The sequence below is a fragment of the Elgaria multicarinata genome, chromosome 1 (genome assembly GCF_023053635.1).
Source record: "Elgaria multicarinata webbii isolate HBS135686 ecotype San Diego chromosome 1, rElgMul1.1.pri, whole genome shotgun sequence".
NCBI lineage: Eukaryota > Metazoa > Chordata > Lepidosauria > Squamata > Anguidae > Elgaria > Elgaria multicarinata.
In genome coordinates, this window is record NC_086171.1 from 105,425,977 (window position 1) to 105,453,160 (window position 27,184).

At 44.6% G+C, this 27,184-nt stretch overlaps 1 protein-coding gene across 3 annotated transcripts in view; it reads right to left on the reverse strand.

Annotated features, from left to right (window-relative positions):
- The window catches only part of STX6 (syntaxin 6), a 590,646-nt gene extending 563,678 nt beyond the window's left edge, over positions 1-26,968 (reverse strand). The window contains exons 1-8 of one of the 3 annotated variants that reach the window (XR_010025843.1): positions 26,861-26,967; positions 23,434-23,603; positions 22,784-22,878; positions 20,129-20,191; positions 18,184-18,306; positions 16,203-16,309; positions 15,045-15,139; positions 12,245-13,392 (exon numbers count right to left, since the gene is read on the reverse strand). Coding sequence is in view for 2 of the 3 variants with exons in the window: in XM_063134479.1 (XP_062990549.1) it covers positions 13,316-13,392; positions 15,045-15,139; positions 16,203-16,309; positions 18,184-18,306; positions 20,129-20,191; positions 22,784-22,878; positions 23,434-23,603; positions 26,861-26,895 (765 nt within the window). In the remaining variant the exon portion in view is untranslated. Of the gene's footprint in view, positions 1-5,622; positions 5,907-6,266; positions 13,393-15,044; positions 15,140-16,202; positions 16,310-18,183; positions 18,307-20,128; positions 20,192-22,783; positions 22,879-23,433; positions 23,604-26,860 lie in introns of those variants that run through there. The other 2 variants (XM_063134489.1, XM_063134479.1) reach the window with 2 other exon arrangements.
- Between the last annotated feature and the right edge of the window lie 216 nt (positions 26,969-27,184).

The window sequence follows — 27,184 nt, forward strand, 5'->3', positions numbered from 1 at the left end:
AATTTTCCACGGTAACTAGACTTCATTTATCCAATTTTGGAATCAGTATCAGTTAAATGATTTGGCATTAATTGATATTGTGACTATCTGAAAAGGTTAAGGTGACCTAAGTGTTCTATGACTGACACCCTTGATGCACATAGGCCTCTGAGCTCAGACGCTTACGAGCATCCAGTGCAGAGCGGGAGGAGCAGCAGAGGTGATAATTGCCTCCGCATTCCTCCTGCTCCGCATTTTCACTAGACGTGGCACATCAGAGGGAGAAGGAAGGAGGTGGGAGAGCCCTTGGAATAATTCATATCCTGGTATCTCCAGGCCCCTTCCCTCTTCGCCCACTGGAACATTCCCTTTAAACCCTCTCCAAGGTTCCCGACCTTGGAGAGACAATCAGTGCTGTTCTTTCTACGCTGGCTGCAAGTGGGGAAGGGGTCAGAGCACAGATTCCTGGATCCAAGGTCGGAGCACTGTCTCTGACCTTGGATCCAGGAATCTGAAGTATCCTAGGCCCACCCACCTACCACCAACACTGTTTAGGGGGCATAGGATTCCTCCCTTGTATTATTTTACTGAATATAAAATGAATGTATATGTGTATATATACACACACAATCTTATTAATTGTGGACACCTTTCTAATTGATCAAACTTGTCTTCGGGCGCAATCTTATGGGATGCACCTTGGGAGGTTTATGATTATCCAATGCAGAGTGAGAGGCACCTTGCACCTCCCGCTTTGCATTTTAGCTAGATGGGCAATTTTGCCTGTCTAACGGAGGCTTCAGAGAGGGGGAGGCAAGGAGGCTGGGGACACCTCATAGCCTCACATCCCCAGTATCCTCCCCTCCTCAGCCCCAGGCACATCCCCTTTCACCCTCTACAAACTCACCTTTGCGAGCTTGTAGCAGCACCCAGAGTGGTTCTTTCTGCACTGCCTGAGAGGGAAGGGAATGTGGTGTCCTGACTCCAAGGTCAGAGCCAGAAAACCAAAATATCCTATGTCCCCCAGACACTGTCAAGGGGCAAAGGACTGCTCTCTTAATCTCTGGGTCTGATAATCTCCCTCAGGGGAGATTTAAATGATCCAGTCCCTGGATGTCACTAAGGGTACTTCCAGACAGAGAGCATCTAGTGCTAACCCTCAAAAGGCAGTGTGCAGCTATTTTCTGAGAAGAAAAAAGGTGGAAGAAGCAGCCGGGGGGGGGGGGGGAAGGGAGGCTACAAACGGAAGCCAGCAATGTCCAGACCACAGCCCCATAAATTTCCATGAATGATGCAGTGTGATTACACGGTAAAAGCCTCCTCGGGAAGCACCCCAAGAAATGTTGTGGCAGCCTTTCCCCCTATACGCAGGCCCATAAGCAGGCAGGGTCTATGCTCCAGATGCAGAGACAAACAGATCTACAGCAGAGGCTTTCTGAAGCAGAGGGCATATATACAGCCCATAGGGTAAGATGCCATAGATGGTGGGGTGGAAATGTTAAAGCTAAGAGTTTTACCCATCACATAGAACGTAGCCATGGGTAGGAGCCACTTGATATGGGCCAATGAGACTTATTTTGGTCCTCGATTTGTTCTCAGAATTACATTGGCATTTAATTCTTCTATGATTTACTTGTCTGCATAAATAACCTCCTCCCCAGCAAAACCACAAAATAACTGGAGGAAATGGAGCGTTTTTGTAAAATGGTTGAATATTTCTTTTCTCTGGTTACATCTTTGAGTTGGGGCACATCCATAAGGAATTACATTTGCGACACCAACTGATGTAAAAAACTTAGATATCTGAGTCTGGTCATGGGTAGTTGAGGAGGTAAGCAGAAAAGCCACTTATAAGTTAATTAAGCATAATCAGTAGTATAAGATGAAAAAAAATCAAGTCTTGTAGCACAATCTTCCTTCTATCTGCACCTATATCTCTTCTTTTTTTAAAAAAAAAAAAAACAGGAACTAATGTTGCATAATAAGAGTATCTTGCAAATGCAGCCTGCATGTCCCGTTTTCAGTATTCCTGGGCATATGGTGAGTGGCAAGGCACCCATACAGGCCTGAGCCTTAGCACCTTTCTCTTTTAAAAAGTAAGCACTGTCCACAGAATCAAAACATAAAAAAAAAAACATTTTAAAGAAGTTAACTTGTGGCAGTAGTTCTCCATCCTGTGCTAAATATTATATGCTAGCACCGTGTATCTGTGTGCACCTGCTGGCTATTATCTCTGGCATAACTCTCTGGGAGGGATACACCGACAATGGTTGAAATTAAGGAGAAGTTTCTACTTGGTACTAAGAATTAATATTACTCTGTACAGCACCATGTACATTGATGGTGCTATATAAATAAATAATAATAATAATAATAATATAAACTTTTACAAATGATGGTAAAGTAGTCCTAGTATAAAAAGTTGGCAGCCATTCTCTTTTGAGTGGGATCTCAAAAGGTAGAAGTGTGGAGTACTCCTCTTTAAGATGCCAGCCAATAGGCCCAGCCTTTTTCAAAATACTCTACTCCATTTTCCAACTCCCAATTTTCTGTCCCCATAGACATCATTCTGTACACCTGAGCATGTTCAGTCTTCACAATGGTCATAGAATCATAGAATAGTAGAGTTGGAAGGGGCCTACAAGGCCATCGAGTCCAACCCCCTGTTCAATGCAGGAATTCACCCTAAAGCATCCCTGACAGATAGTAGTCCAGCTGCCTCTTGAATGCCTCTAGTGAGAGGGAGCCCACAACCTCCCTAGGTCAGAGAGCTTCGGCTACTGGGCGGTATAGAAATGTAATAAATAAAATAAAATAAATAAAATAGGTCATGGGCTCCATTATTGTACTGTACTTTTTCTCGATGTCTAGCCGGAATCTGGCTTACTGTAACTTGAGCCCATTATTCTGTGTCCTGCACTCTGGGAGGATCGAGAAGAGATCCTGGCCCTCCTCTGTGTGACAACCTTTCAAGTACTTGAAGAGTGCTCTCATGTCTCCCCTCAATTTTCTCTTCTCCAGACTAAACATGCCCAGTTCTTTCAGTCTCTCTTCATTAGGGCTTTGTTTCCAGACCCCTGATCATCCTGGTTGCCCTCTTCTGAACACGCTCCAGCTTGTCTGCATCCTTCTTGAATGGTGGAGCCCAGAACTGGACACAATACTCTAGATGAGGCCTAACCAGGGCCGAATAGAGGAGAACCATTACCTCGTGCGATTTGGAAGCTATACTTCTATTAATGCAGCCCAAAATAGCATTTGCTTTTTTTGCAGCCACATCACACTGTTGGCTCATATTCAGCTTGTGATCTACAACAATTCCAAGATCCTTCCCGTTTGTAGTATTGCTGAGCCAAGTGTCCCCCATCTTGTAACTGTGCATTTTGTTTCTATTTCCTAGATGCAGAACTTGGCATTTATCCCTATTACATTTCATTCTGTTGTTTTCAGCCCAGCGCTCCAGCCTATGGGGTGTCCCTCCAACCTGTTTTTTTCTGAATATTTTTTGTATTCCTGCAGACTGTATGTATGTATGTATTTCTTGGCCACCTTTCAGGGCGGGAGGCCCCCACCCTGTTAATACCACCCTCTTGTGTATGGATGGTGCCATTTTGGCACTCAGAGAACTGATTTGCTATTAGTAGTATACACAAATCTACGAGTGTGGAACTGGGGTAGGCTGCAGTTCAGTGGTGAGGGAAACTAGTTCTGCATATGCTCAGAGGCATTTTTCTTCAGATGCTCCAGGGCTCAACCCTAGTATTGCCAACGTTCCTGGGCTGTGCCTCTGCCAGACGTAAGTCCGGGGCAGACAATGCCCTCTGCTTGCAGTTTGGGCAGAGTTTTTGTTTGTGAGGAGAAATGGGAAGGCGCAAAGAAGGCAAGGCCTGCAAGACCTCGGTTGTGGCTTTCCTGCTTGAGCCGCTGGGTAGCTGTAGCTGTTGTCGCTCCCACCGGCAAGAGAGGTCCTCGGCCACGTCCCACTGCCCCCGTTCTTGCAGTGCGTTTGTGGCTGGCGCTTCGTGGCTCTTCTCTCTCTCTCTCTCCTTCACTTCTCAAGCATCCTGTTTTGACTATTTTTTCCATAAGCCTTACAAATGCAGCCAGGGCCTGACAGCAGGGAGGGCATCTTGCTCCAATTGCCAGGGGCTTCCGCTGACACAAAAGCGAGTGGGGATGCAGCAGGAGCAAGGCTCTGTGCCAAACACTTCTGGGCTGGCAGCCAAGCCGAGAAGCCACCTGCCCAGCTCCAGCGCTGCCTCGGCTCTTCCAGCTGCCCCCTCCCATCACCCCCCAGTATTTCTGCTGCTCCATGGCGCAGTAACTTTAGCTTTTGTTCTCGCTCGCCTTCCAGAAGCGCATATTCCAATGCTAATGACTCCAGGGTGTCTGGACAGATTGCCTGGCTGTTCTCTGAAACGGGGGGGAGCTCTTGGCTTCTTGTAGAGCTTTTCTTCTCAGGAAAGAGCCTGTGAACTAGAACAAAATTGCCTCCCACTCTTCCCTTGAATTGGCATTTTGCTTTTGCCGAAGGAAGCCCTCAGGAGGGGGTGTGAGTGGCCCTGTTCTATCTCAGGCGCTAAATCCGTCTTTGAAGAAATACCGTGGGTAGATGGAGGATGCACGGCAGGGCAGCCATTTTAGATGCAGGCGTGGAAGGGCTGGGCAAAATTTGCAACAAAGTTTGAAGGCTCGCTCTTGGATAGATCACCCATTCCTCCTTACAGTGAACTCACGTGGCTGAGTGCCGATAGGTTTGGAGCCAAAACAAGGCCACTGAGAAAAAAGGCGGGAGGTAGTAGAGTTCCAAGGTATGCAGAAGTACAAAATATGTATGTGTAAAGGGGTGGAGGGGCAGGACTCCAGAACGACAACACCGCACAATGGCGGTGAGCATGCTCCATAGGCTGCAGGAGCCACTGAGGCCATAGCTAGACCTAAGGTTTATCCCAGGATCATCCCAGGTTCGTCTCTGCCTGAGCGCTGGATGCCCTGTGTGGCACTTAGATGAACAGGTTTGACCCCAGGACAATCCTGGGATAAACCTTAGGTCTAGCTACGGCCTGAGTGTTGACCGCCAGTGGGAAAAGAAAATGGAGGAAGTACAGAGGAGCGAAATAGTCTGCTTAAGTCCCTGACCTATTATATGGCCTTCTGGAGGAGGGCATGGCTGCCCGGAATTCTGTACGGGAGAGATCCTGTGTTAGCAAAGAGGATATGCTGCAACATTTTGTATCAGGTCCCACTTGTTCAAGTTTAAACTGCAAAAGCGACATCTAGTTTAAAAGCACTTGTTGTCATTTACGTTTTCTCCCTCAGAACTACAACCTACCCAGGGCGGTCTCTCACATGCTTACAAGCCAACGGATTTGTACCTTCGTCATGGACACTTCGTACACAAGCACATTTAATTGTTGAAGAATGTGTAGAACCAATAATCTGGCCAGAAGTATGAGAAGTGCTTCTAACACTTCTGGCCTGAAATGCGGGTGTGCGAGTATCTTTGCATGTGTGTGCATGTGCTTGAATGATGCCCCTGTCTTGGACAGCTGAGGTCTCTTACGGCATGGCAATAGAATTAGGTCAGCTTTCACAAGGGGGGGGGGGGAGAAATCTGCCAGTATAAAAATGGCAACTCTGCTCTCTACGTCCGTTGTCTTCCAGATATGACACACACTCATGAGGCCATGAAGAGGGAAAACAGTGCTGCAGCTAGTATCCCACAGTGCATGTCGGAGCTTCCAAGCCATAGGCTTTGTGATGCTGCCATGGAGTAAGGGAATGGCCTTCTTACAGGCTGTCTGTCTGTGAAGAGTGTTGTTTGGATGTGGGAAGTTGAGGTTTAAACCCCTACTCAGCTCTGAAACAGACTTTGCTCCAGGCAAGTCAGTCTCACCCTCAGCCTACCTCACAGGGTGCTTGTGCAGCTATAATGAAAGGGGGTGGTGATAAAAAAAATAGGAGCCTTGGATCATGCTGCTTTATGGCAGTTCTTTGCTCTTTATGCGGCACTACGGGTACATCGGTGGCGGTAAACTTGTGTGAAGGGCAGATATGCATCTGCATAGATGTGTGGCAAGGAGCTACAACTTGTTGTGACACCCAAAGGATTTGGTCTCTAAATGTCCCCAGGAGTTGGATCAGTTAAGGTAGTATCAATGCTTGGTGTCTGTTCCCTTAAGTGCTTGGAAGTGGAATAAAATGAATCAAAGCCATTTTTTCCTCAAACTTTCCCAATAGCTACAAAACTCCCACCAGTTCAAATGCAACCCAAACTCCACAAGTGGTAAATCCATCTCCATTTTTAATACTGTCGCAAGAGCCTTTTCTGAATACAACCATGATTCTACAGCAAGAACAGGAAACAGCAGTTGACATCTTTTCAGAATTGCACTATTTATTTTAGTTGCAACGGTTAAATTCATCCCCACTCAATGCCTGTATGTTTTCACCCAAGGATCTATGCTGCAATCCTTTTGTGTTAACTCAGACCCAGATTTCCAATTTTTCCCACTGGAAATGTTGGCTAGATTATCTCCACAGAGCATTTAAAAAACTATCTGAAGTTGTTTGTTCTGCTTTGTTTGAATTTGCTGCGCAGCAGTTCAGAGCCTGATATTCAAGTGGTGTGGACAGGTAACTGACAAAATTTATGATGATGATGTATCACGTAAATGGTGCTTTACAAAGCTCCGACTGCCCTCTTTCCAAAAGAAGGGGACTGCCCCCTTCAATTTCGCTTGCATGCACAAGCAAAATGGCAAATATTTTTCCACTGTGGTTGTTCCTCCTCTTGTATAGCAGGTCCAAAGGAGGTTAATTAGCCTGAGTGATACATGAGCTAGACCTTAACAGCACTACATTAACTTGCCATATAATGGGTAAATGAAATGGTATATTAATGCCCAAATGATCCACTCCTAGCAAACCTATGCGGGGAATAGATTAAAATACCACTTCCTACGTGTTTAGAAATAGTGAGCGTCCTTCCCGAGGGGAGGGGGGAAAGGAAGGGTTGAGCCTCCAAAGGCTGATTTGCATTTTTTAACACAGAACTTTAGATATATAGATCAGGCTGATGTGTGTGGTAGTTGGGGGCATGAGCGATTCAGAAAAATAGTTCTTTTCTTTCAGCCTCGAAAGAGCAGACTGAGATTGAGAGGGTGGCTCGCCTAAGGCCACTGTACAGATTCATGGCTTGAGGGGAGATTTCAACTGGAGTCGCCCCTACTTGCAGTTCACACTTTTAGCACGGCTTCTCCACGGTATCGCCCCCACCTCCTTTTAAGCGGCACAAGATCCTTTGCCCTATGCCGCCCTGTTTGTTAGCTCCACATGGGTAGAGCGGCACCTAGAACATGCTGCGTGAGAGAAAAAGAATTCTCTCCCCACACACCCTCACTGTTCCTGGCATCTGGACAACTTTCACTGAATTCAGTTGAGTGTGAATTTAACTCTGCTCTTCTTTTGTGGCATTTTAAAAGGGCTTAATGAAAAGGAGAATGCTAACTCAAGCCAGAATAGTGGAAAGAAAAGAGGTGATTTGGCTTAAGCAGCATTCGACATGTTTTCAGCTTGTATGATCATAGAATCATGGAATAGTAGATTTGGAGGGGGCCTACAAGGCCATCGAGTCCAACCCCCTGCTCAATGCAGGAATCCACCCTAAAGCATCCCTGACGGATGGCTGTCCAGCTGCCTCTTGAAGGCCTCTAGTGTGGGAGAGCCATGAACACAGGTCTGTATAGTTGGACATGTTTGCTCTCCTGCAATCAAGGAGACAAGCTACGGGCCTCGCACACAAGAACTAGCAGCTGCTGCCTGCTATCGCTGTTAGCACATAGCCCCTATGGCTGCTAGAGTTCCTTGACACACATAAAATAATGGAACAATGGAGCACTGTCTTAAATGAAAATGGGTAACGTCATTAAACAACAAGAAGTCAAGCAGGCAGCTGTCCATCTACCGCCACGTGTGGTTGCACGCAATACACTGGCTATGCCTAAGCATATCAGGAAGGTCTGTGTGAAGGAGTTTGTCAGATCGACTGGAATGTCCCTAAATTATATGTCCTGACAGAAACCTAAAGCATCACAGGTATCAAAGTGTTAACACCCGAGGAATGTATTTTTTCTGAATTACAGCCAGAGGATACTCATATGCCTTTCTCAATGAAAGGTGTGTCCAGACCAGTTACTCTCGCAGAGATGCAGCAAGCAACCTCCCCCAAGGACAAGTAAATGTGGCACAGCTCTGCAGTGAGTGTGCTTGAATGATCCAGTCACTCCCAGGGCAGAGTTCCAGCAAAATCACTTACCCTTGGCAGAGGCTGAGAGCAAGGAAGCCTGCTCAGAATCTCACAGGAGCCTGGAACAATTTCATTGTCACTCACAGCCCACTAGTGCTTAGCATACTTATGCAGCGTGGCCTAGAGTTTACAAATAGCCTCCTCTTTCTAAAACACCTTCGCTGTAATCATGTTGCGACATCCATCCCATTAGTCATACAGTTAAAAGTCTCATTAAGGCACGTACAAAATGCAGGAGGAAATAAAAGCAAGCAGTTCTTGTGGAAGAGGATGGGTCAGTATAATCTGTCATCTTTTTGGAGTGGACAGCCAACTCTTGTGCTCTGCTGGAAACACCTGGACCGGTGCAGCTTTGTCCTTCCTCCGCAGGGGTGAGCCCAAGAGGCATCTTTTTGTTTTTGAAAGCAAGTCTCAAAAGTCTTCTAACCTCACGTCTAAAATTAGCTGTTTCATGGAATTTAGTTCAAAACAAAAGCGTTGCCTGTTCTGAAGAGGCAGCCACAGCAGAATTGTCCACACATACAAAAGTCTCCTTTGTTACAGCAGTGCTGAGAAGCCAGCCCCATTCAAAGGGGGGACATTCAGAGCCACAGAGACTTTTGTTAGTTCAATACTTACCCTCTTTGGCAAGGGGGGGTGGTATTAAATACAAGCAGGATTTAAGGGGTAAACTACATAATTCACTTTAAGGGGCACAGTCAAGAACCGTTACGGTATGAAAGACCATTACAGTATGAATCTCTTATGAAGCAGGTGGAGTGTAGGCAGTCCACTTAGAAACAAAAACAAAACAACACCCCAGGTTTTTGTTTTTTTAAAATGTTAAAAATGCCCTTAAAGAGGATGTATGCCACAAACGCTAAAATACAAGAACAAGGCTCAATTCTCACTAATGAGCAAGCTTTTAAAATGCAGGCTGAAACATCTGTAAGAAATGGATAGGAAGATACCCTTGGAAAAACCAAAGAGCAGAGAACATCCAGTCTTTCAACTATTCGTGTTTAGGGGTGTTGTGTACAATGCAGATTTTCTAGAACATGGGAACAGTTGGGGTGAGGTACCTGTCCTCCCCATCATGGAAGAGATGAAAAGGGAAGGAGGGTGGAGGAGAGAACAGCTTGGTGACCCAGTAAAGTAGTTGTGTTCAAAAGTTCCACCTTTAGGGTTTCCCTTCCCATATGGAATCATGTAGTGAGGAACCTCTCCACATCTGCCCGGAAGCCCCAGCACACTGCTGAAGTGCGAAGGCAGCTACCAGGGCAGGTGATGCGCTGGCCCGGCCAGCTGTCCTTTCCTGCTGGCTGCATGAATTTCGGCTCCCTTAGACCACTCTCCCTGCTCCTGTGGCCACGTGTTTTGGGGGAGATCAGAAGTGACGATGAGCCTCGCTCTCACTCTCTCACTTACGTGGGTCATTTAATTTCAGCTAAAGAGCAGAGCTGTGCCAGAAATTTCATTTCTGTTCCGAAATCATGCAGACCAGTCCCAAACATGAACAGGAGCACTTCTTTTCAAGAAATGGTTGCAAATTCTCAAATTTGCAATCACATTTGGAAAAAGTATATTTTGTAGAGATGTGCACTTTGAAATGTCTATTTTTTTTAAAAAACAAAACAAATACACATTTTTACACTTTAGTCAATGGAGAAAAAGGGCACACTTTTGAAAAATAAGCATAGATATGTGCACTTTTCTCATTTGAATGAGCTGAAAAACAGGTCAAAAACTAAACCGTGAGCAAGCTGAAACTAGATTCAAAATTATTTTGGGGGATTTTAGGCAAGCTCAAAAATAGCTGGTTCTTCCATCCTTACTGAAGAACCCCACTAAGCTTTCAAAGAACCTAAACCCCTCTTGCCTATTCAAAGGTGGAAGTGCTGGCTGTTTCAGCCACATCCCTTTTCGACCTATCTCAGGTCATTCACACATCAGTATTTCTAGTCTACACAGAAGTGTAAGCGCCACCCAACAGAGGTTAACTACTCTGCTAATTTCAATCAGATCACTCTTCTGGCTGAAATTAGGTGAGGCTGTGTCAAGGTTTGACTCCTTCAGCTTCCGATTCCCTCAGTGAATGTGTAAACTAATCAGAACTGAAGAGAGTTCAGAGTCCCTTAGCCTAAGGCTAACCTATGTAACAACAACAACAACGCCCATAGAAGGGGAAGGAAGAGATGTGTATTTGGGAGGAAATGGCAGCTGCCTGGCTTCTTCACATGCCTGTGCACCAGCAGCTTCAACCAGAGATGAAAAGCAGGGGACCTAAACTGATCTCAGCAGTGCAAGCAGACTACACCCAGTAGGATGTAGAAACATTGGTGGGAGATCCAGGACATGTAAAAGGAAGTACTTCTTCACACAGCACATAGTTAAATTATGGAACTCACTACCACACGATGTAGTGATGGCCACCAATCTGGATGGCTTTAAAAGGGGGTTGGATAAATTCCTGGAGGCGAAGGCTATCCATGGCTACTAGCCCTGATGGTTGTGTGCTATCTCCAGTATTCGAGGCAGTAAGCCTGTGTGCACCAGTTCCTGGGGAACGTGGGCGGGAGGGTGCTGTTGCACCATGTCCTGCTTGTGGGTCCCTGGTTGACAGCTGGTGGGCCACTGTGTGAACAGAGTGCTGGACTAGATGGACCCTTGGTCTGATCCAGCAGGGCTCTTCTTATGAGTACGTAGTGCCAGGAATGAAAGCCCTCCCCAGCTCAAGATCTGGTATAAACGTTTGGGAACCTTGCTCTAGTTTCCAGATATCCCCACCAAATGTCAGTTTTGCAAAAACAATGTTGAAATTATTCCCACATTAAAGTGTCTTGCAAAAACAGAAAACATATCACTAGTAAAACCGCAAACAAACCAAATCCCCTTTTCAACCTCCTCAAGGCCCTCTTGCCAGCCTGAATTGTGAAGGATGAGGGCAAGAAACAGGCAGTAGAGCACCTATATATACATCTCTAAGCATTTCGGATCTTGTGCAGGTCATGAGGGAGATATGGCCAGATGTGAATCTCAGTGGTAGTAGGAGATTGTAGCTCAGATTCCACTGTGTGCATGTAAAAGTGTGCTGTTGGCATTAGGCATGACTGCTAGGCCTGGCAGCTGCTGCAGTTTGGGGGTGCTCAAAGGAAAAGGAGTCCCAAATGGGGAGTGGTGCTGTCAGGACAGGACTTTGGGGCAGAAGTCCAGGGCTCCACTCAGCAGAATAAGCAGAAGGGACTCTCAAATACAGCAGGGCTGGCTCACCATGTTTTGAAGTCAGTAAAGCAATACACCTCTCTCTCTCTCTCTCTCTCTCTCTCACACACACACACACACACACACACACACACACACACGTTGTCCAGAGTCTAAATTAGCTAGCTGCAATACTGCTAACAGATCGACCATGGGAGGTAATATCTTCTTTTTGAGAGGGGCTGGTTTAAGCAACCACCTCTATGACTAAAAGGAGATTTCTTTCACACCTTTAATGGGCCTCAGAGGTTGCCTGGAGCTTGTATTTTTAAATCCTGCTTGTATTTTTGATAGTGTAATACCACTACACTATCAAAGTGACAAAATTAGGCTTAAAAGATCAAAACTACAGTGGCTAAATTATCACAGGATTGGAATGATGATGAATGACTAGCTTCTTCCATAGGCTTTTCTGACCATACTTTGTTTTGTCCCAGTTTTAAAGTTTCTAAAACTTTAAAAGGGACAGTACAGCTTTTAACATCCTATGTATACTAGTGCATCTAGTGAGGTATATCCTTCTTTAATGTGCACGAGTATACACACAGGACAGAATGAGGCCCTCTCTGAGCGAAAACCATTTCCCCCTTAACTGCCATTAAATGTTAGGTCTGACGGTCACCAAACAGAAACAGCCGTTAATGAAAAAGCAGCAGAAATGGAGGAACGAGCCCCCTATGGGTAAGGCTTTCAAAGCCCAAAATATCTCACACACACACAAAAGCAGGCAAGATTTTAGTTAGTTTCCTACTTTGCAGTGCAGTGAAACTGAGGTTAAAGGTCTGAAAATTAGAGTCAAACTATAGCTGCCTAAGTTGGGACAAGCACTGCCCTAGTTACAGTTCGGACACATAACAGTAGGTTTTGCTCATGGTTTGCACTAGCCTGCTAGAGCCAGATGTGCCTCGCTAAATGGAAGCAGAGATCAATACTGCCGGCCCAGGATCCAGGCAGGCACAGGACTTGCTGTGGCTGCATTTGCAAGAGTCCCGACTTCCAAGACGTGCCAAGACTCACATTCATTTTTGTTTCAACACGCACAGGCTCAAGCTCTCCCCATTCCATGTTTCTGTGTTTTAAAGGTCTGAGTGTGCACTGTCCTGTGTAGTTATTTAGCATTTCAATAGTTGGGCATGCAGCTATTTCTCCTTGACGGTTCAATTGCGCGCTCCTGTTCTGAAGGAAAACTGAAATGCCCGAAGTGAAAATGTAGTGGCGGTTTTGGTTGGCCCCTTCCTCCACCCCTTTTAAGACCCCTACAGTTCTTCGCCAGGCAGGGCTGCTGGCTTGTGAAAAGAATCCTGCCGGCAAAGGAATTCTTTCACGCAAGGGGTGTGCGCTTTGTGGTCTGCACACACACACACACACGTGTGTGTATGCTGGTTTCTGACAACGCCAAGAGTCTGGTTTTGACAAGGAGAAGAACGGCATCTGGAGTGCTTCCTGAAAATGGTTCACACCTACAATAGGATGGAAATGTGACCAGGCAATGGTCTCTCCCACTCTGAACCACCTGTCTTTACAGAGCAGCACAGAAAAACAAAACTTACAGGAACTGCTTCCTGTGATAGCAGAGTTTGGGTACTTGTTAGTCTTCCATTTTTTCCTCAGGCGAGTTGGTGAGGGTTATGGGCAGAAGAACCATGAAAGACAGAATCATGCCCCCGACGTCCATCCACAGAAGAGCGTAACAGGTTTTCTATGATGGGAATTCTCTCTGGTGGACAGAAACAGTATCTGAGATTTCATCGAGAAGGGAGCTAGGAAAAGTATCTGAGCCCAAATCTGTCACACCACAAAAAACAGGATTAGCACCACCAGCAGGATAACAAAGAGAATGATAATTGCACACCACTGGCGCCGATCTGCAAAAGAACATGTACGGGTTAGTCCTTTGCTTCCCAGGAAGGCTGAAGAAAGAAGCTCCTTCCACGTAGTACGGTGCTAGGATCCTCACTAAGGCCAGAAAAGCCAGCAGGGGGAGAGGGCATGGCATTAATGGACGCCTTTTCTGAAATGGCAACATCTGGAACAATTCAAAAGAATTAATGTGGCACGGAACATGAGTGCGCCACCAAAAATATGTCTCTTGGGATAGCGTCCGTGACTCCCTGGGCATTGAGTCTTTGGGACTCAGTGCGGCTGATTCTACTTCAAGGAATGCTTTGGAGCCTTGGTGTGTGACAGGGGATTTTGAGCCATGTTCTAGGGTGCACAGAGTTCACACAGTCTCACCAGCACCCCAGTGCAGTGCGAGGCTGCCCTGGAACACTTCCAGAAATCCCCTCTGCCTCCACTCCACAAAGCTGTAGCAAAGCTGCATTTGGGGCATGAATGATTTATTCTCATTGATGAGCCTCCAAGGAACTTGAGATTTCTCTGGAATACAATTTGAAAGCGACCGGTCTACAGCATCTCTTCAGAGAAAAATACATCCTTTCCTCCCACTCTGCTGGAAGATGATCCCCAGGAGGGCCTGGGTAATGGCAACTGAGCTGGAATTCTCAATATCCTTCAACAAGAAGAATGAATGGAGAACCTTGGAAAAATGTGTGTGATGAAAATTTGAAGAAGATGTGCTGGTGCCCTTAGAAAGGAAAGGAGGAAAGGAACCTCTCGTGCAAGCCCTTGAGTCATTACTGACTCCCAGAGGGACGCCTGCTTTCGCTGACGTTTTCTTGGCGCACTTTGTAGCGGGGTGGTTTGCCATTGCCTTCCCCAGTCATGGTTACTTTAAAACAATGCTTCCATATCAACAGGGTGACATCTAGTTTGTATAGCTGCCTTAATTGTACCTGGGTACACAGACCGCTATTTAAGCCCACAATCCAAGAAGCAGTCAGAAACCTCAGAAGCTGCTCATATACTTCTGAAGTTTACTTCTGGATATGTAGCCAGTGGAGATCTCAAACACAGGGGATGACAGAAAGGTATGAGAAGCTTTAGAACAGCAGGGATGGGCAATTCAGAGCAATGTGAGCAAGATAAGGAACTTCTGTGATCCTAGGGAGCTATATTGCGTAAGGTTGGCATTTATTTATTTATTTATTTATTTATTGCATTTCTATACCGCCCAATAGCCGAAGCTCTCTGGGCGGTTTACGAATAGGTTTCTAATGCCAGGCACATTCTTCATTCAAGCTGTTGTGAAATCTCAGGTAGCCACATTTCCTGAGCATCTTTAAGCACAGACTGAGGGAGCACATAAATACCTTGCCAGAAACAAATAATCTCTCCACTGCATGAACTAAAATGATCCTATTTGACTTTTGTGAGTAGCGTTTCCTCTAACTACAGTGCTGCACTGCTGCCTCCCAAGCAGCTCAGGCAAACACTAGTTGCCTCAGTGCTCCACTCTTCTGGTCTGGGATGGCACCAGCAGAGGAGGTGGAAGATCTATTCCTATGCTCAGATGCTTCCTGCTAGTCAGGAGAGGCAATATCCTATTTCAGCCCCCTGCAAAGACAGAAGGCACAACATTCTGTTACACATTTCCTTTAGATTCTAGGCTACTTACCACTGGTCATATGGGACACTTTTGCAAGCTTTTTCATAACGTTATCTAGTCGTGACTGAGTGCTGTCCAGCTCATGAGAGAAGTCATCCAACATGCTGGAGCCACAGGAAGAAAGAGGGAAGAGTATCCGATTAAGCTATGAACTAAGCTTTGAAACTTAGACTAACCTTGAAAGTTAACACGGGAAGAAAAGACAGTCGATAGGACATGGAAGTCACTCGAAACATCTAACACGTAAAAACCAAACACACACCTGACTGGAGCTGCAGAGAACCCCAAAATAGCTTTCAATCCAAATACCCAAAGGAGCACCTTCTCTCATACCAATCTGATAACACTCTAAGGTCCTTTTCCATGTGCCCCATTCATTGGAGATATACTGCTCAGTCACATGGGAAAGAAATTTAGATCAGAGTAAGTGTTGCAGAAGTGCACACCTATACAGGAATTACAATAATGGATCCTGGAAACCCCTTAAGAAGCAATTATACTACTTACTAGAATTAATTTCTGAGAAACAACAATATCTCCATAAGCTGAATAGTTTATTTGTAAATGGACAAGAGAGTTCGTTAACACCCTAGTTTTTAAATCCTCACGTTTACTATTTTTTATCCCACTAGTTACAACCGGGAAGCTTCCAAAATGAACACATTTGTTCAAACCTTCGCTATTTTAATGAAAAGCTGCTTTTAAAGATGCAGCACAAGCCACGATGACTTTGCCTTTTTAGTTTAGTATGAGTACATAGAACTATAATTGCTTTATCAATTCAATAATCATAACTTATCCATCCCTACTGCAGCACAGGAAAGTAAATATCCAGAATTCTCAGTTCATACCAAACAATCTGAAGGGCTTCTGTCAAGATAAGGCAGGCGAGCTATTTTGGGAGTTGGTGTGGGGGAGTTATTTTTAGTTTCCCCCTCTCACCGGCAGAACAAAACTACTTTGCTTTTGGTGCTAGCCAAGGAGCCCTGAAGGATCAGACTGGAGGTCCATCTAACCCAGTACTTTGTTTCCAGCAGTGGCCATTCATATCCCTCAGAGAAGCCTACAAGCAAGGCATGAAGTCAATCAAGAATTCAATGCCACTGCTAGGCTATTAGAACAAGTTTATTGTACATACAGTGACAAAAATCTGTTTAATCTACTCACACTGCTTGTTCATCCAACTCCCCTCCAATGCGCTGGGACATGTTCTTTAATACCCCAATGCTGCCAGAGACCAGCTCCAACTGTTCATCTTGCTGTTCAATGATTAACTGGTACCCAGAAAGGAGAGGAGGAGGGGGGGGGGGAGAGATTAATGTAGTTAAAATCCTGCATCCAACTACAATTGGGAGTTCAGAGTGGTGACAGCAACTGCTTACACGCCTAATCTTAATTTCACGAGGATCTAGAGACTAGCTTTAAGGGGGAAAGTACAGGTCTTTCATTAAAATAAAAGACTGGGAGGAGGCACACACACGGTCACAGCTTAGTGTCTTAAATTCCCTCTTCAGAAGTACTGCTTTTCTAAATGGTATCCCTACCTCACATAAGCTATGTGTGTATGTTTGCCCTGAAGGAAGAATGAATTCTTTCAATCTTGCACTAGTGCATGGTATGTTTAGACTCTCAATAACATGTATTACTTGAATTGGGTGTGAATAACCGATGGGTGGTAGTAAGAAGTATATAAAGTCTGAAGACAATCTATTTAACTCTTACCAATAGAGTACTAGCAGAGTTAAACACCATCTTTTGTGTATGCAAACACTTTAATCATTATGTTTTATACTGAGTATGTCAGCTGCCTTGTTGTTGGATAAGAACAGGTGCCTGGCTGGCATTGCTTAAGAAGTTGAACTGTATGGTAAATGGAGGTGGGGTTAAATAGCCTTTAGACAAGGGCTAAGGTGCATATTAAAAGAGAGAAATTATAGCGGCGGGAAAGATCAGGTGCTATGCTAGAAGAGTTGCTTAGAGTTGGATTGGGCCTCTGAACAGCTAGCTGCCTGCCCGTAATTTAGCAGAAAGCTGACAGTAGCAACAGGTCTAATAAAGCTATGCAGTGTCCTTATTTGGATATGATTCTCTGCCCTGAGCCTGCTATTGGGCACCCAGGAAAGTCAGAATCGAGAATTGTAATCTTGGGGCACTCCAGAAAGAAAGGGCTCATTTCCTATATGCTATTGGTACCAAAGTGGTGTGTCTCCCCTGATGCCCTTTTGTTCTTCATTTGGATGCTGTGATAACGTGTGTATGCACGATCACACCTCTGCCCACTCTCCCGCACTCCTTCAAAGGTAGGGGGCTCGCCCAGGTTTCTGCTACCCTTGGCCTCAGAACTAAGGGAACAGAGTAGTACTCACTTTCCTCATGGTCACCCTGTGAAGCCCTCACCCTTTCACCTAAAGGATTGTAGGACTGTCGCTTAGGCCTTTGCTAGACCTACCTGTAAATCCTGGCCTGACCAGGGGAGATCCCGCAATGCAAATATCGCAGGATCTCGCCCTAGTCTACACACGCCCGCCATTTTTTTGTTTTCAGGAGGGGCTGGATGCGCAGGAGTGCTCCTGCACAAAGGTAAGGTCTTTTTTTTAAAAAAAATGTTCCCAACCCACCCGTCCGCGATCTCCCTCCACCCATCCGCGATCTCCCCCCCTCCACAATCTCCTTCCCTGGCCCCGATGGGCGCAGCGCTCCCCAGCAGCTCCCAGCTCCTCATGAGTAATTGCAAGGAGCCGGGAAAACTGCTTGTTAGAGGCGCGACATGCTTGTGGTCTCGGGCTCAGCCCGAGACTGTGAAAAATACCAGGCTAAAAGTGGTGCCCGTTATCCCGGGGCAAGGGAGGGTTGATCCCTCCCTGAGCCTGGGATCCCGGGATCTGGACACACAGGGACGATCCCAGGGTTCACCCCGGGATAAACACTGGTCTAGCAAAGGCCTCATTCTCTTTCCTCTCCACCCCTGTATCCTAGATGGGACTTTGCAAGTTCTATATGCTTGTGAATCTTACTGAATGTCCTGGAGATCATGACATTCCTGGGGCAAAACTTCATCTGGAAACCCTGTTATACTAGTGGCTGGCCAGCCAGCATGATTGCATTGCCAAGACAGGATATGTAAGATCGGCCACAGGAAATACTTTACCTGCTGCTGCACCTGCTGATCCTCAATGAAATGTGAATTTGCAGACTGCATTTCTCGATCCAAGCGGACATACTTGTCGCCTCCCGAACTCCAGCTATGAGTTCCACTTTCTCCCAGAAGTACCTGCATTTATTTATTTAAAAATATATGAGTCACCTTTCGCCCAAATAGGGTGCCCAAGGCAACTTACAATTAGAAAACAATGTCAAAACTTTAAAAACAATTTGAAAACGCACCAACCACAGAATTAAAGAGTAGGAGAGAATCTTAAAAATGTAACGTGCTGCATATTTTTTTTAAAAAAAATACTAAAAAGCCATATGGAACAAAATTGCTTTAACAGCCCACTTAAAACTGAACAAAGACGGGGCAAGCAAGCTTCCTGTGGGAGAGAGTTCCACAGCCCTGGTGCTGCCACACAGAAGGGCATCCAAAGAAGATATCGGAGGAGGTGGTTTTTCAGATATCCTGGCTCCATGCCATTTAGGGCAGGGGTTCCCAATGTGGTTCCCAGGGGCACCATGACACCTGTGGGCACCTCCAATGGCGCCCACAAATGGGTACCCATCGTGGTGCCAGTGAGCACCCAATTTTTTTTAAACTCTCCCCCCTCCATTTTTGACATACATACATGGATTTGTATGAAATGCATACAACTACCTAGCAATTATATATGTGTTTCAATAAAAGTTGGTTGAATATCCAAAAACGTATCCAACTGAAGGTGTTGTATATATGCCACCTATTCAAATACTGAAAGCATGGTAAAGTTTCCAATCCGTTGCATTATAGGAGGGAAGAGTTAATCCTTCCAATGTTGCAATATCAGTCTTTTAGTTGTCAAAAGGTTGCCGAGAATCCATTTACGCAGACCGTTTGTTAATTTCCATGAAGCAGGTAAATAATTTAAAAGAAAATGTACATTAATGAATATTAAAGGAAGTTCCAGTACAAAATGTAGGGCTTTAGAGGTATGCACCAGCAGCTTGCATTATACACCATATGCAACAGCAGCTTTCTTATACACCAGGAACAACTCTGGACCTAGAAGTATCCCCAAGCTGCAAACTTGATCCTCTAGATGAATTTCCACCCCAGCCAGAACAGGCTGCACCTCCAACTTAAACATTTTCTGATGACTAACAGAAACTGTCTTGTCTGGACTGAGCCCTTAGCTTGTTAACCCACATTCAGTCCATCACTGTGTCCAGACAAGGGTTCAGGACTTCCACAGCCTCCTTGTCATCAGTTGACACAAAGAGATAATAACAGGTAACATCAGCACAGTGATGAGACCTGACCCAAAAACTCTGGATGACCTTTCATGTAGACGTTAAAAAGCATTGGGGATAAAATAGAGTGCTCTGGGTCCGCAGAGGCTATGGGGCTGAGCAGCAGTCTCCCAGCACCACCTACTCGGAGTGCTCAGCCAGGTAAGTTCAGAAACATCAACACAGTGCCTCCAAGTCCCATACTGACCAAGCACCCCAGAGGGACACACTCCCCCGTCTAATAACCAGTGTAGTTTCAGTCCCCAAACCCAGCCAGAACCCAGACTGGAAACAATCCAAATTTAGCTTAATCCAAGATGGAATTGAGTCACCACCACACATTCCAATGATGGTGGTTGAGGTGGGAGCAGGGGAAGAGATCCTTTAGGACAGCCTTCCTCAACCTGGGGCGCTCCAGATGTGTTGGACTGCATCTCCCAGAATGCCCCAGCCAGCTGGCTGGGGCATTCTGGGAGTTGTAGTCCAACACATCTGGAGCGCCCCAGGTTGAGGAAGGCTGCTTTAGGATCACCTTGGAGAACCAGGTTGATTTGGCTCCCGGGCCTGAGGCTCCGCACCTTTGATTTGAATCCTAAATACCCAGTACAAATGCCTCAGTCGCATCTAACAAATTCTGCAATCAAGTTAGAAAACACTCCAGCAAAAATACTAACCTGCCGGTTTTTCCTTTCAGCCAGTGCTTGAACAGAAGTATTTGACATTTGATCCTTCATATCCTATTTAGTTAAAAAAGGAACATTAAAATTGTATTCTAAAGTTAGCATAATTGACAGGTATACTGCTCTGGTTGCTTTTTAAAAAATCTGCTCCATTTACTATGACAAGACTTTATGTGATATTGGGTAGGCAAACTCCAGTGCCTCTTTTTTTAAAAAAAAAAAAAAAAAAATGGGAGTCTGCCCCCCAAAATAAAGCTTGTGAGAACAATTCAATGTCTACAAGTAGGTATTTGCCTGGACGTTTATTTTAGCATATGAAGTTATATTACCAAGTCTATTACCGTATTTCTTCGATTCTAAGACACACTTTTCCCCCCATATAAACATCTCTAGAATCGCGGGTGCGATTATTATTCTTAGAATCAAAACTTTTTTTCTGTTGGTGGTACTGAAATTAGTGTGCGTCTTACAATCGACGGCGTCTTACAATCGAAGAAATACGGTAGTAATGCTAGCTAAATTTAAGATAGCAAGGCTATAGTCTTACACACATTTACTGGGAATAAGTTTCACTGAATTCAACAGGATCTACTTCCGAGTAGAAATGTATAGGATTGTTCTGTCAATAACAATGAGCTTCCCTGCTAGAACCAAGTATACAAAAGACCTGAACGCAACGTATGGTTGCTTGTATATCTTTGATCAGTGAGCATTGCGAATAATAAATATCACCCGTGAGGGCACTGCTCAACTCCCAAAGCAATACAGAGACTTCACTAGGCAGATATACAAAAAACCAAAACAAATGTGGGTTATTTTACTAATTACTAAACTTTGGCATTGATGTGCGTTTGGAAAATCTTACACATTCTAGTCCCAAAAGTTTCTTGCAACTGAACTGCCTGAATCTCGATCTAAACTTTAGTGTTTCCTGCTGAACGTAACTGGCATCCTATTGCTACAGTTGTCCTGTGTGGTACCCTATGTGGAAAGCAATTAATAAAGTAATCCACCTTTTTTTGGTATACCTGCTTAATGGAGTTTCTAGATTCCTTTGGGAATTGATAGTGCCCACACTGGTATTTATGCCCCCACCCAGCCACCTGTTGGATAAAGGACTCCAGGTGTGCTGCTCAGCAGGTGGGAAAGTCGGGCAGGAAAATCAGCTGCAGTCTCTTTTGTCAACTCAACAATACATTCAAAGGCACAGAGAAAATCCCTCGGCTGCAACCTTACAACCCTAGTTGATGCTCTGCTACAATAGGTAGACCATTCCTCAGAGGACAGTGAAGCTGTCCAAAACAAAAGTGACCACGCATAGCTAATTTACTCTAGAATAAGATACTGACCCAGTTCACACAGCACGAGAGTCCACCATGTGTTAATTTAGCTGTGGGGCTGTCCTGTCATGCCAGGCACCTATGGGTGCCCTTTTCGCATGGAGCACGCAGGTGTCCCTAGTTGCCATAGTTTGCCATGTTGTGCGAACCTGGTGCCATGGATTGTTTGAGAGGATAGACAACCCTCAAATTATTGTATCCTGCCTTTTGCCCAATGCTAGGCCTCAAGGCAGCTTTACAAAATTAAAACATATACAGTTAAAACCTATAAATAGAAATATACAGAAGTTAAAATGTAATTAAATATGTTTCAATATTAAAACATTTATAATACATAACAATTTTAAAAGTCCTAGGCATACACGAATGTCCAGATTATTTACCAAAGGCCTGCTGGAACAAAAACGTTTTTGCCTGCTTCTGAAAGCACATCGAGAGAGCCAGTCTAGCTTCCCTGGTGACGCTTAAAACACTAAAACAACCTATGAGTTATTTGAGGGTTGTCTACGCACTCAAACAACTGACAATGCTGGGTTCACACCACATAGCAAGCTACAACCACATTACCACCACCCCTTGCATATTCAAAATGGTGTCCAGCATGCTCCAACACTCAGTGGCTTAGCATTACACGTGAACAGGTCCACTGTATTCAATGGGGATGCTTAGACTATAACCATAGTAGTGGTGCCTCTTTTTAGCTAAAGCCAATGTTTTAAAGTAATTTTGCAGCTAACTAAACACCAACAAAACACTACTGTGTGCCTCTTACTTACAGGTATTTTGAGTCTTAAGGCTACAATCCTGAGACCTAATTATGACCAGAAGGATTTTGGCACATATGCATACATACACTCACACACACACACACACACACACACACACACACACACACCCAACTGCAAATTGCTTTTGAGGCTCTTGCTAGTTTTCCCCTGAAGTGCAGATGGAAGTGAGGGGTTGCCATTACAAAAAATGTCAAAAGCCCTGATTGCATTCATGGAACAAGCTGTACAGCTGTATCTGAAATTTAGCTTTTGTGTGTGATTCCGTATTTCTGTTTCGTTCAAGGTACTTCTCCAAAGCCCAAACTCTCAGGTTTTATTAAATCAAAGATAAGTGCTGTAAGCTATTTTTGTCTGACTTGTCCTTGGGAAAACTGCATTTCACAATCACTAAGTTTTCAGGGCTACGTTCATGTTTCCTCTTAATGTCATGTTGAATTAGAGGCTGTTTTACTCTTAACAAGTAGCCATGATTTCTTTGTTCAGTACTGTAGTAACGCCACCAAAAAACTCAAATGCCTTACCCTGACCACCTGCCGTGTGCTTGTGATGAAGGCTTTTCTTACACCCAGTTCTGCTGCATCAAGGTTGAATTTCCGAGGATTTGCTTCAACAATGCGTTGAAAAGAGCCAGTTAAGGAAACAATATTTGATATGTACCTCCCACTTACGTATAACTATTATTAATTGGATGGATTTTTTAATGATCCATTTTTACAAACACACACACACAGAAAGAAGGCTTTATATAGGCTATAGAATTTGTCCAAGTTTTTGTGCTGCTTTAAGTATTTTGCCTTATTTTCTGTTTATGTATTTTATTTCTTGGACACTGCTTTGGAACTTTTGGTATTAAAAACTTCAGAATTATAATTTGAACAATTCTGATGTTTCCAGTTGGCTGACTGCATGTTAGAGCTATTAAAATTCTATGCCTCTAATAATGCTTTCTGTGTGTGAACTATAGAACATATGGAAGGAACAAAGAAGAACAAATTCAAATGATCTCTTTGAAGGATAACTTGCAATGTGACAGAGTTACCAACTTTCTTGTCTCAAAGATAACTTTAATGTAAGTTATATCAAAACTTGTTTTTGTATCAAAATCATCTGATCTTTTGGGTAAATACTAAGTAGTCTCATGTATCTATTGGACTGAGAATCCAAAGGATATTAATAGTTTCATCTAAGTCTTCAAGATCCCACTCAATGCTCCTTAGGTTGTTCCTTAGCTCATTAGTGGTCCAGTCAATTTCTTCTCTTGTAGCTGTGGATGGATCTTGCAGGAGTTCTGACCATCTTTGGAACAGCCCCTGGGCAGTGTTCACTGCCTTCTGAACTTCCCTAGAAGTGAAGGGGAAGGAAACATTAAGTAACTAGACCATTGAAGTTTGATAGAGGACCTCATTATTATCAATGTCGAGGACATTCAAATACTTAAAAGGTCGTCACACAGAGGAGGGCCAGGATCTCTTCTCGATCCTCCCAGAGTGCAGGACACGGAATAACGGGCTCAAGTTAAAGGAAGCCAGATTCCAACAGGACATCAGGAAAAACTTCCTGTTAGAGCAGTACGACAATGGACTCAGTTTCCTAGGGAGATTGTGGGCTCTCCCACACTAGAGGCCTTCAAGAGGCAGCTGGACAACCACCTGTCAGGGATGCTTTAGGGTGGATTCCTGCATTGAGCAGGGGGGTGGACTCGATGGCCTTGTAGGCCCCTTCCAACTCTGCTATTCTATGATTCTACTTCAACGTACAACCTGTGATCATTTTGAAATTATATGCCTGCACTCAAATATAAACTATTTTAAGCTTCACCTATAAAATGCTGGCTTATGGGTGAAGAACCATAAGCCAGTTCATATATTCTTCCAGACTGATTCTCTTCACATTTATTTATTTATTTATTTATTTATTTATTACATTCATATACCGCCCCATAGCTGAGGCTCTCTGGGCGGTTTACAAAAGTTAAAAACAGTAAACATTAAAAAAGTATACAAAATTTTAAAAAATCATCAGAAACATAAAAACAACAGTATAAAAACAACAGTATCCACCTAAAAACAACAGTTCTGGGGTCTGTTAAAGAACAAACTTAGCATTGTTAAATGCCTGGAAGAAGATTCCTGGGAGATTATGTACACACATAATCCTTCACCATGCTCATAAAGTAATAGGTACACAGATCTCTGTGTGCATGTCCAATTCGTTTAATTCTTTACCATTGGTGTGTATGTGGGTGTTGATTGGGGGACTCTCGCTGGATGATTTTATTTCAAAAAATATGTTGATGAGGGCATACCCTACATCTAACCATCAACAGGCAAACTATTGGAAAAATTTGCAAGAAGCATGCCTTAGCTACACCACTTTGCAATGACTAAACAATGCTTGATGTGCCCAGATTTAGATTTCCATTCTGTTTAACTTCCTATAACATCATTTCCACTAGAAAGGGAGTTTCCCATTCATGAACTTCCTTCTGTCACAAACAATTATGTGTTCCTCCATTTTCTTATACATTTAACGTTCATCTCTGAACATTAGCTTGTCAGGGACTGTTCAGCTGGAAGAGACTTTAGATTCTATCTTTAAAACCCGAGCTGTTTTGCAACCACCTGCAAACCTTCAAAGAATATATAATTCTGTCCTTATATTTTGCTTTATAGAACCAGCTTTTCGCCTTCTATCCATCTACTTGACAGTTGGATCTGAAGAAGCAGAAATATGCTTGCAGGAAATTTACAAAACCAAGATATTTGTGCAAGATTTTATTATCTCTACATATCAAGTTAATTTTCTAGTGATTTGCTGTATCACACACGCACACCAGCAAGAAGTAAGATTATTAAAAACTTGGCCACCTAAAACAGACACAACACAACCCACAGCAGCTCCTTGATAGAGTAGTTAAACATACTGATCTTTACCAAGGTGAATAAAGTGTACTGAATGCCAAATGCAAGAGATGAGAAAGCTGATTGTAGGCTTATTCAAACAATCAGCAACCATATTTCACCCTTTAGACCCACAAGTACCCAAAGTCAGCAAAATATTCAGAGATGAGGGTGTATGCTTGCAGACCATGACTTAAATCCTACTTCACAGAGCAAATTGCCCTTGTGCACATATTTTTTATCAAAGGTTAAAAACAACAACAATGTACTATATGGAGGCTGCAGAGGGGGGAAATGAATTTTCCTAGATACAAAATGTACATTTGCATTCGGTACGGGGGAAATTATGGTGCCCTACAGCACAATTGTAAGAAGAGACCTGGATGTGCAACAGGTGGATAATTACACTTTCACTGTACTACAGAAATGTTCCACCTGGAAAAGCTGATTATAATTTTATTGAAGAGCAGCAATGTATGGGCAGCAATGGTTAGCATCCACTAAATCATAATTTAAAAGGCAGTTAAAGGATGCTGAAGGCTAGTGAATCATAATATGCCAGTACTTAACTTTTGGAGAAAGGTGCCAGGGCCTGGGTGTGAGGCTTACCATCTTTCCCTCAACGGAAGCACTGCTTCCTTGATTTTGTAAGAGCATAGAGTACAGTTGCACAGTGATGAGAACACACACTCTGTTCTTGCTCAGAAGAGGTCCTTTTATTATTGCTGTTCTTCTTATATTCCCACACAGAAAAGAAAGGAACTCACCAATTTTCAATGATTGGGAGAAAGCGGTGGGGCAGAGCCACCAGGGTACCCTGGATGGGTGGGCGGGCAGATTTGGCCGCCAAGCCTGATGTTCCCTACCCCTGGGATAGATGGACAAAATACTCTTGACAGTATAAGATAACTTCTTATGCTCCTAAGGATCTCAGCTACCAGGGCTGAGGGCAGAGCTCCTATACCAAACAGTGTGGAAGACAGCAGATTGGACAGACCAATGATGTGACTGAACACGAGGCTGTGGACTAACCCACTACTTAAGACTTCAGGAGCTATTTCTGCAATGTTTATTGATTTATTACATTTTTATTTATTACATTTCCCCCTCCTCCCTCCCCATCCCGTCCTCTTTCCTTTTGTGTCAAATGTCTGTTTGTTTTTTAGATTGTAAGCCTGTGGGCAGGGACTGTCAAGAAATATTTTTGTAAGCCACCTTGAAAGTCTTTTTTTTTGGCTGAAGGGCAGGATAATAAAAATACTTAAATAAATAAATAAATAAATAAATAAATACCGCCCAATAGCAGAAGCTCTATTGGTTTCCCCACACCTTCAATGAAACACAGATTTAATGACATCTCGCACGCAGAAAGCCAGCCCCGCAGCGAGAGGGGTTATGCTAACCCGTTCTTCTCGATGTGCTGGGATCAGCAGGGGCGCTGATAGGTGTTCTTGTCTTGTCTTGTCTTAAAAGTGGGGGAAGCACCCAGAAAGGTAGCCCTCGGGATGTTGCGGTCCCAAATGGCACCCCCACCCCTCCTTCTGTGCAAGGCGCAGAGCAGCTCTGAGGCAGCTAAGCCTGTTCAGTCAGACCGCGCAGGCTGAGGTGGTCCAGCCCAAACCCACCTCAGCAAGTCTTGGGCCTAGGACAGCCCACCCCGCCACGCCACGCCGCCCCCTTCCTTCGCCGGGCACCCACCCTTTCACCACAAAGAAGGGGTCCTCCATGGACATGACGAGTGGCGCCCCTCGCCGCGCCGACTCCGCTCGAAGCTTCCCCCCACTAGGCTGGACGGCCTGGTCCCCTCAGTAGGCGGCAGCCCCGGCTCTTTCCCCTTCACAGGGAGTTCAATAGGCGGCAGCAGCAGCGCAGGCGCGACCCTCCCCTCGTCTTCTTTCGGGTCCGTCTTCCGCCCAAGCAGGCTTCAGCCCTCTCCGCCGTAGGCGCCCCTCTCACGTGACCGGGAGGGGCGTGTATGCGAGACTCCCCATTGGAGACGGAAGACATTGACCTCATGTCACG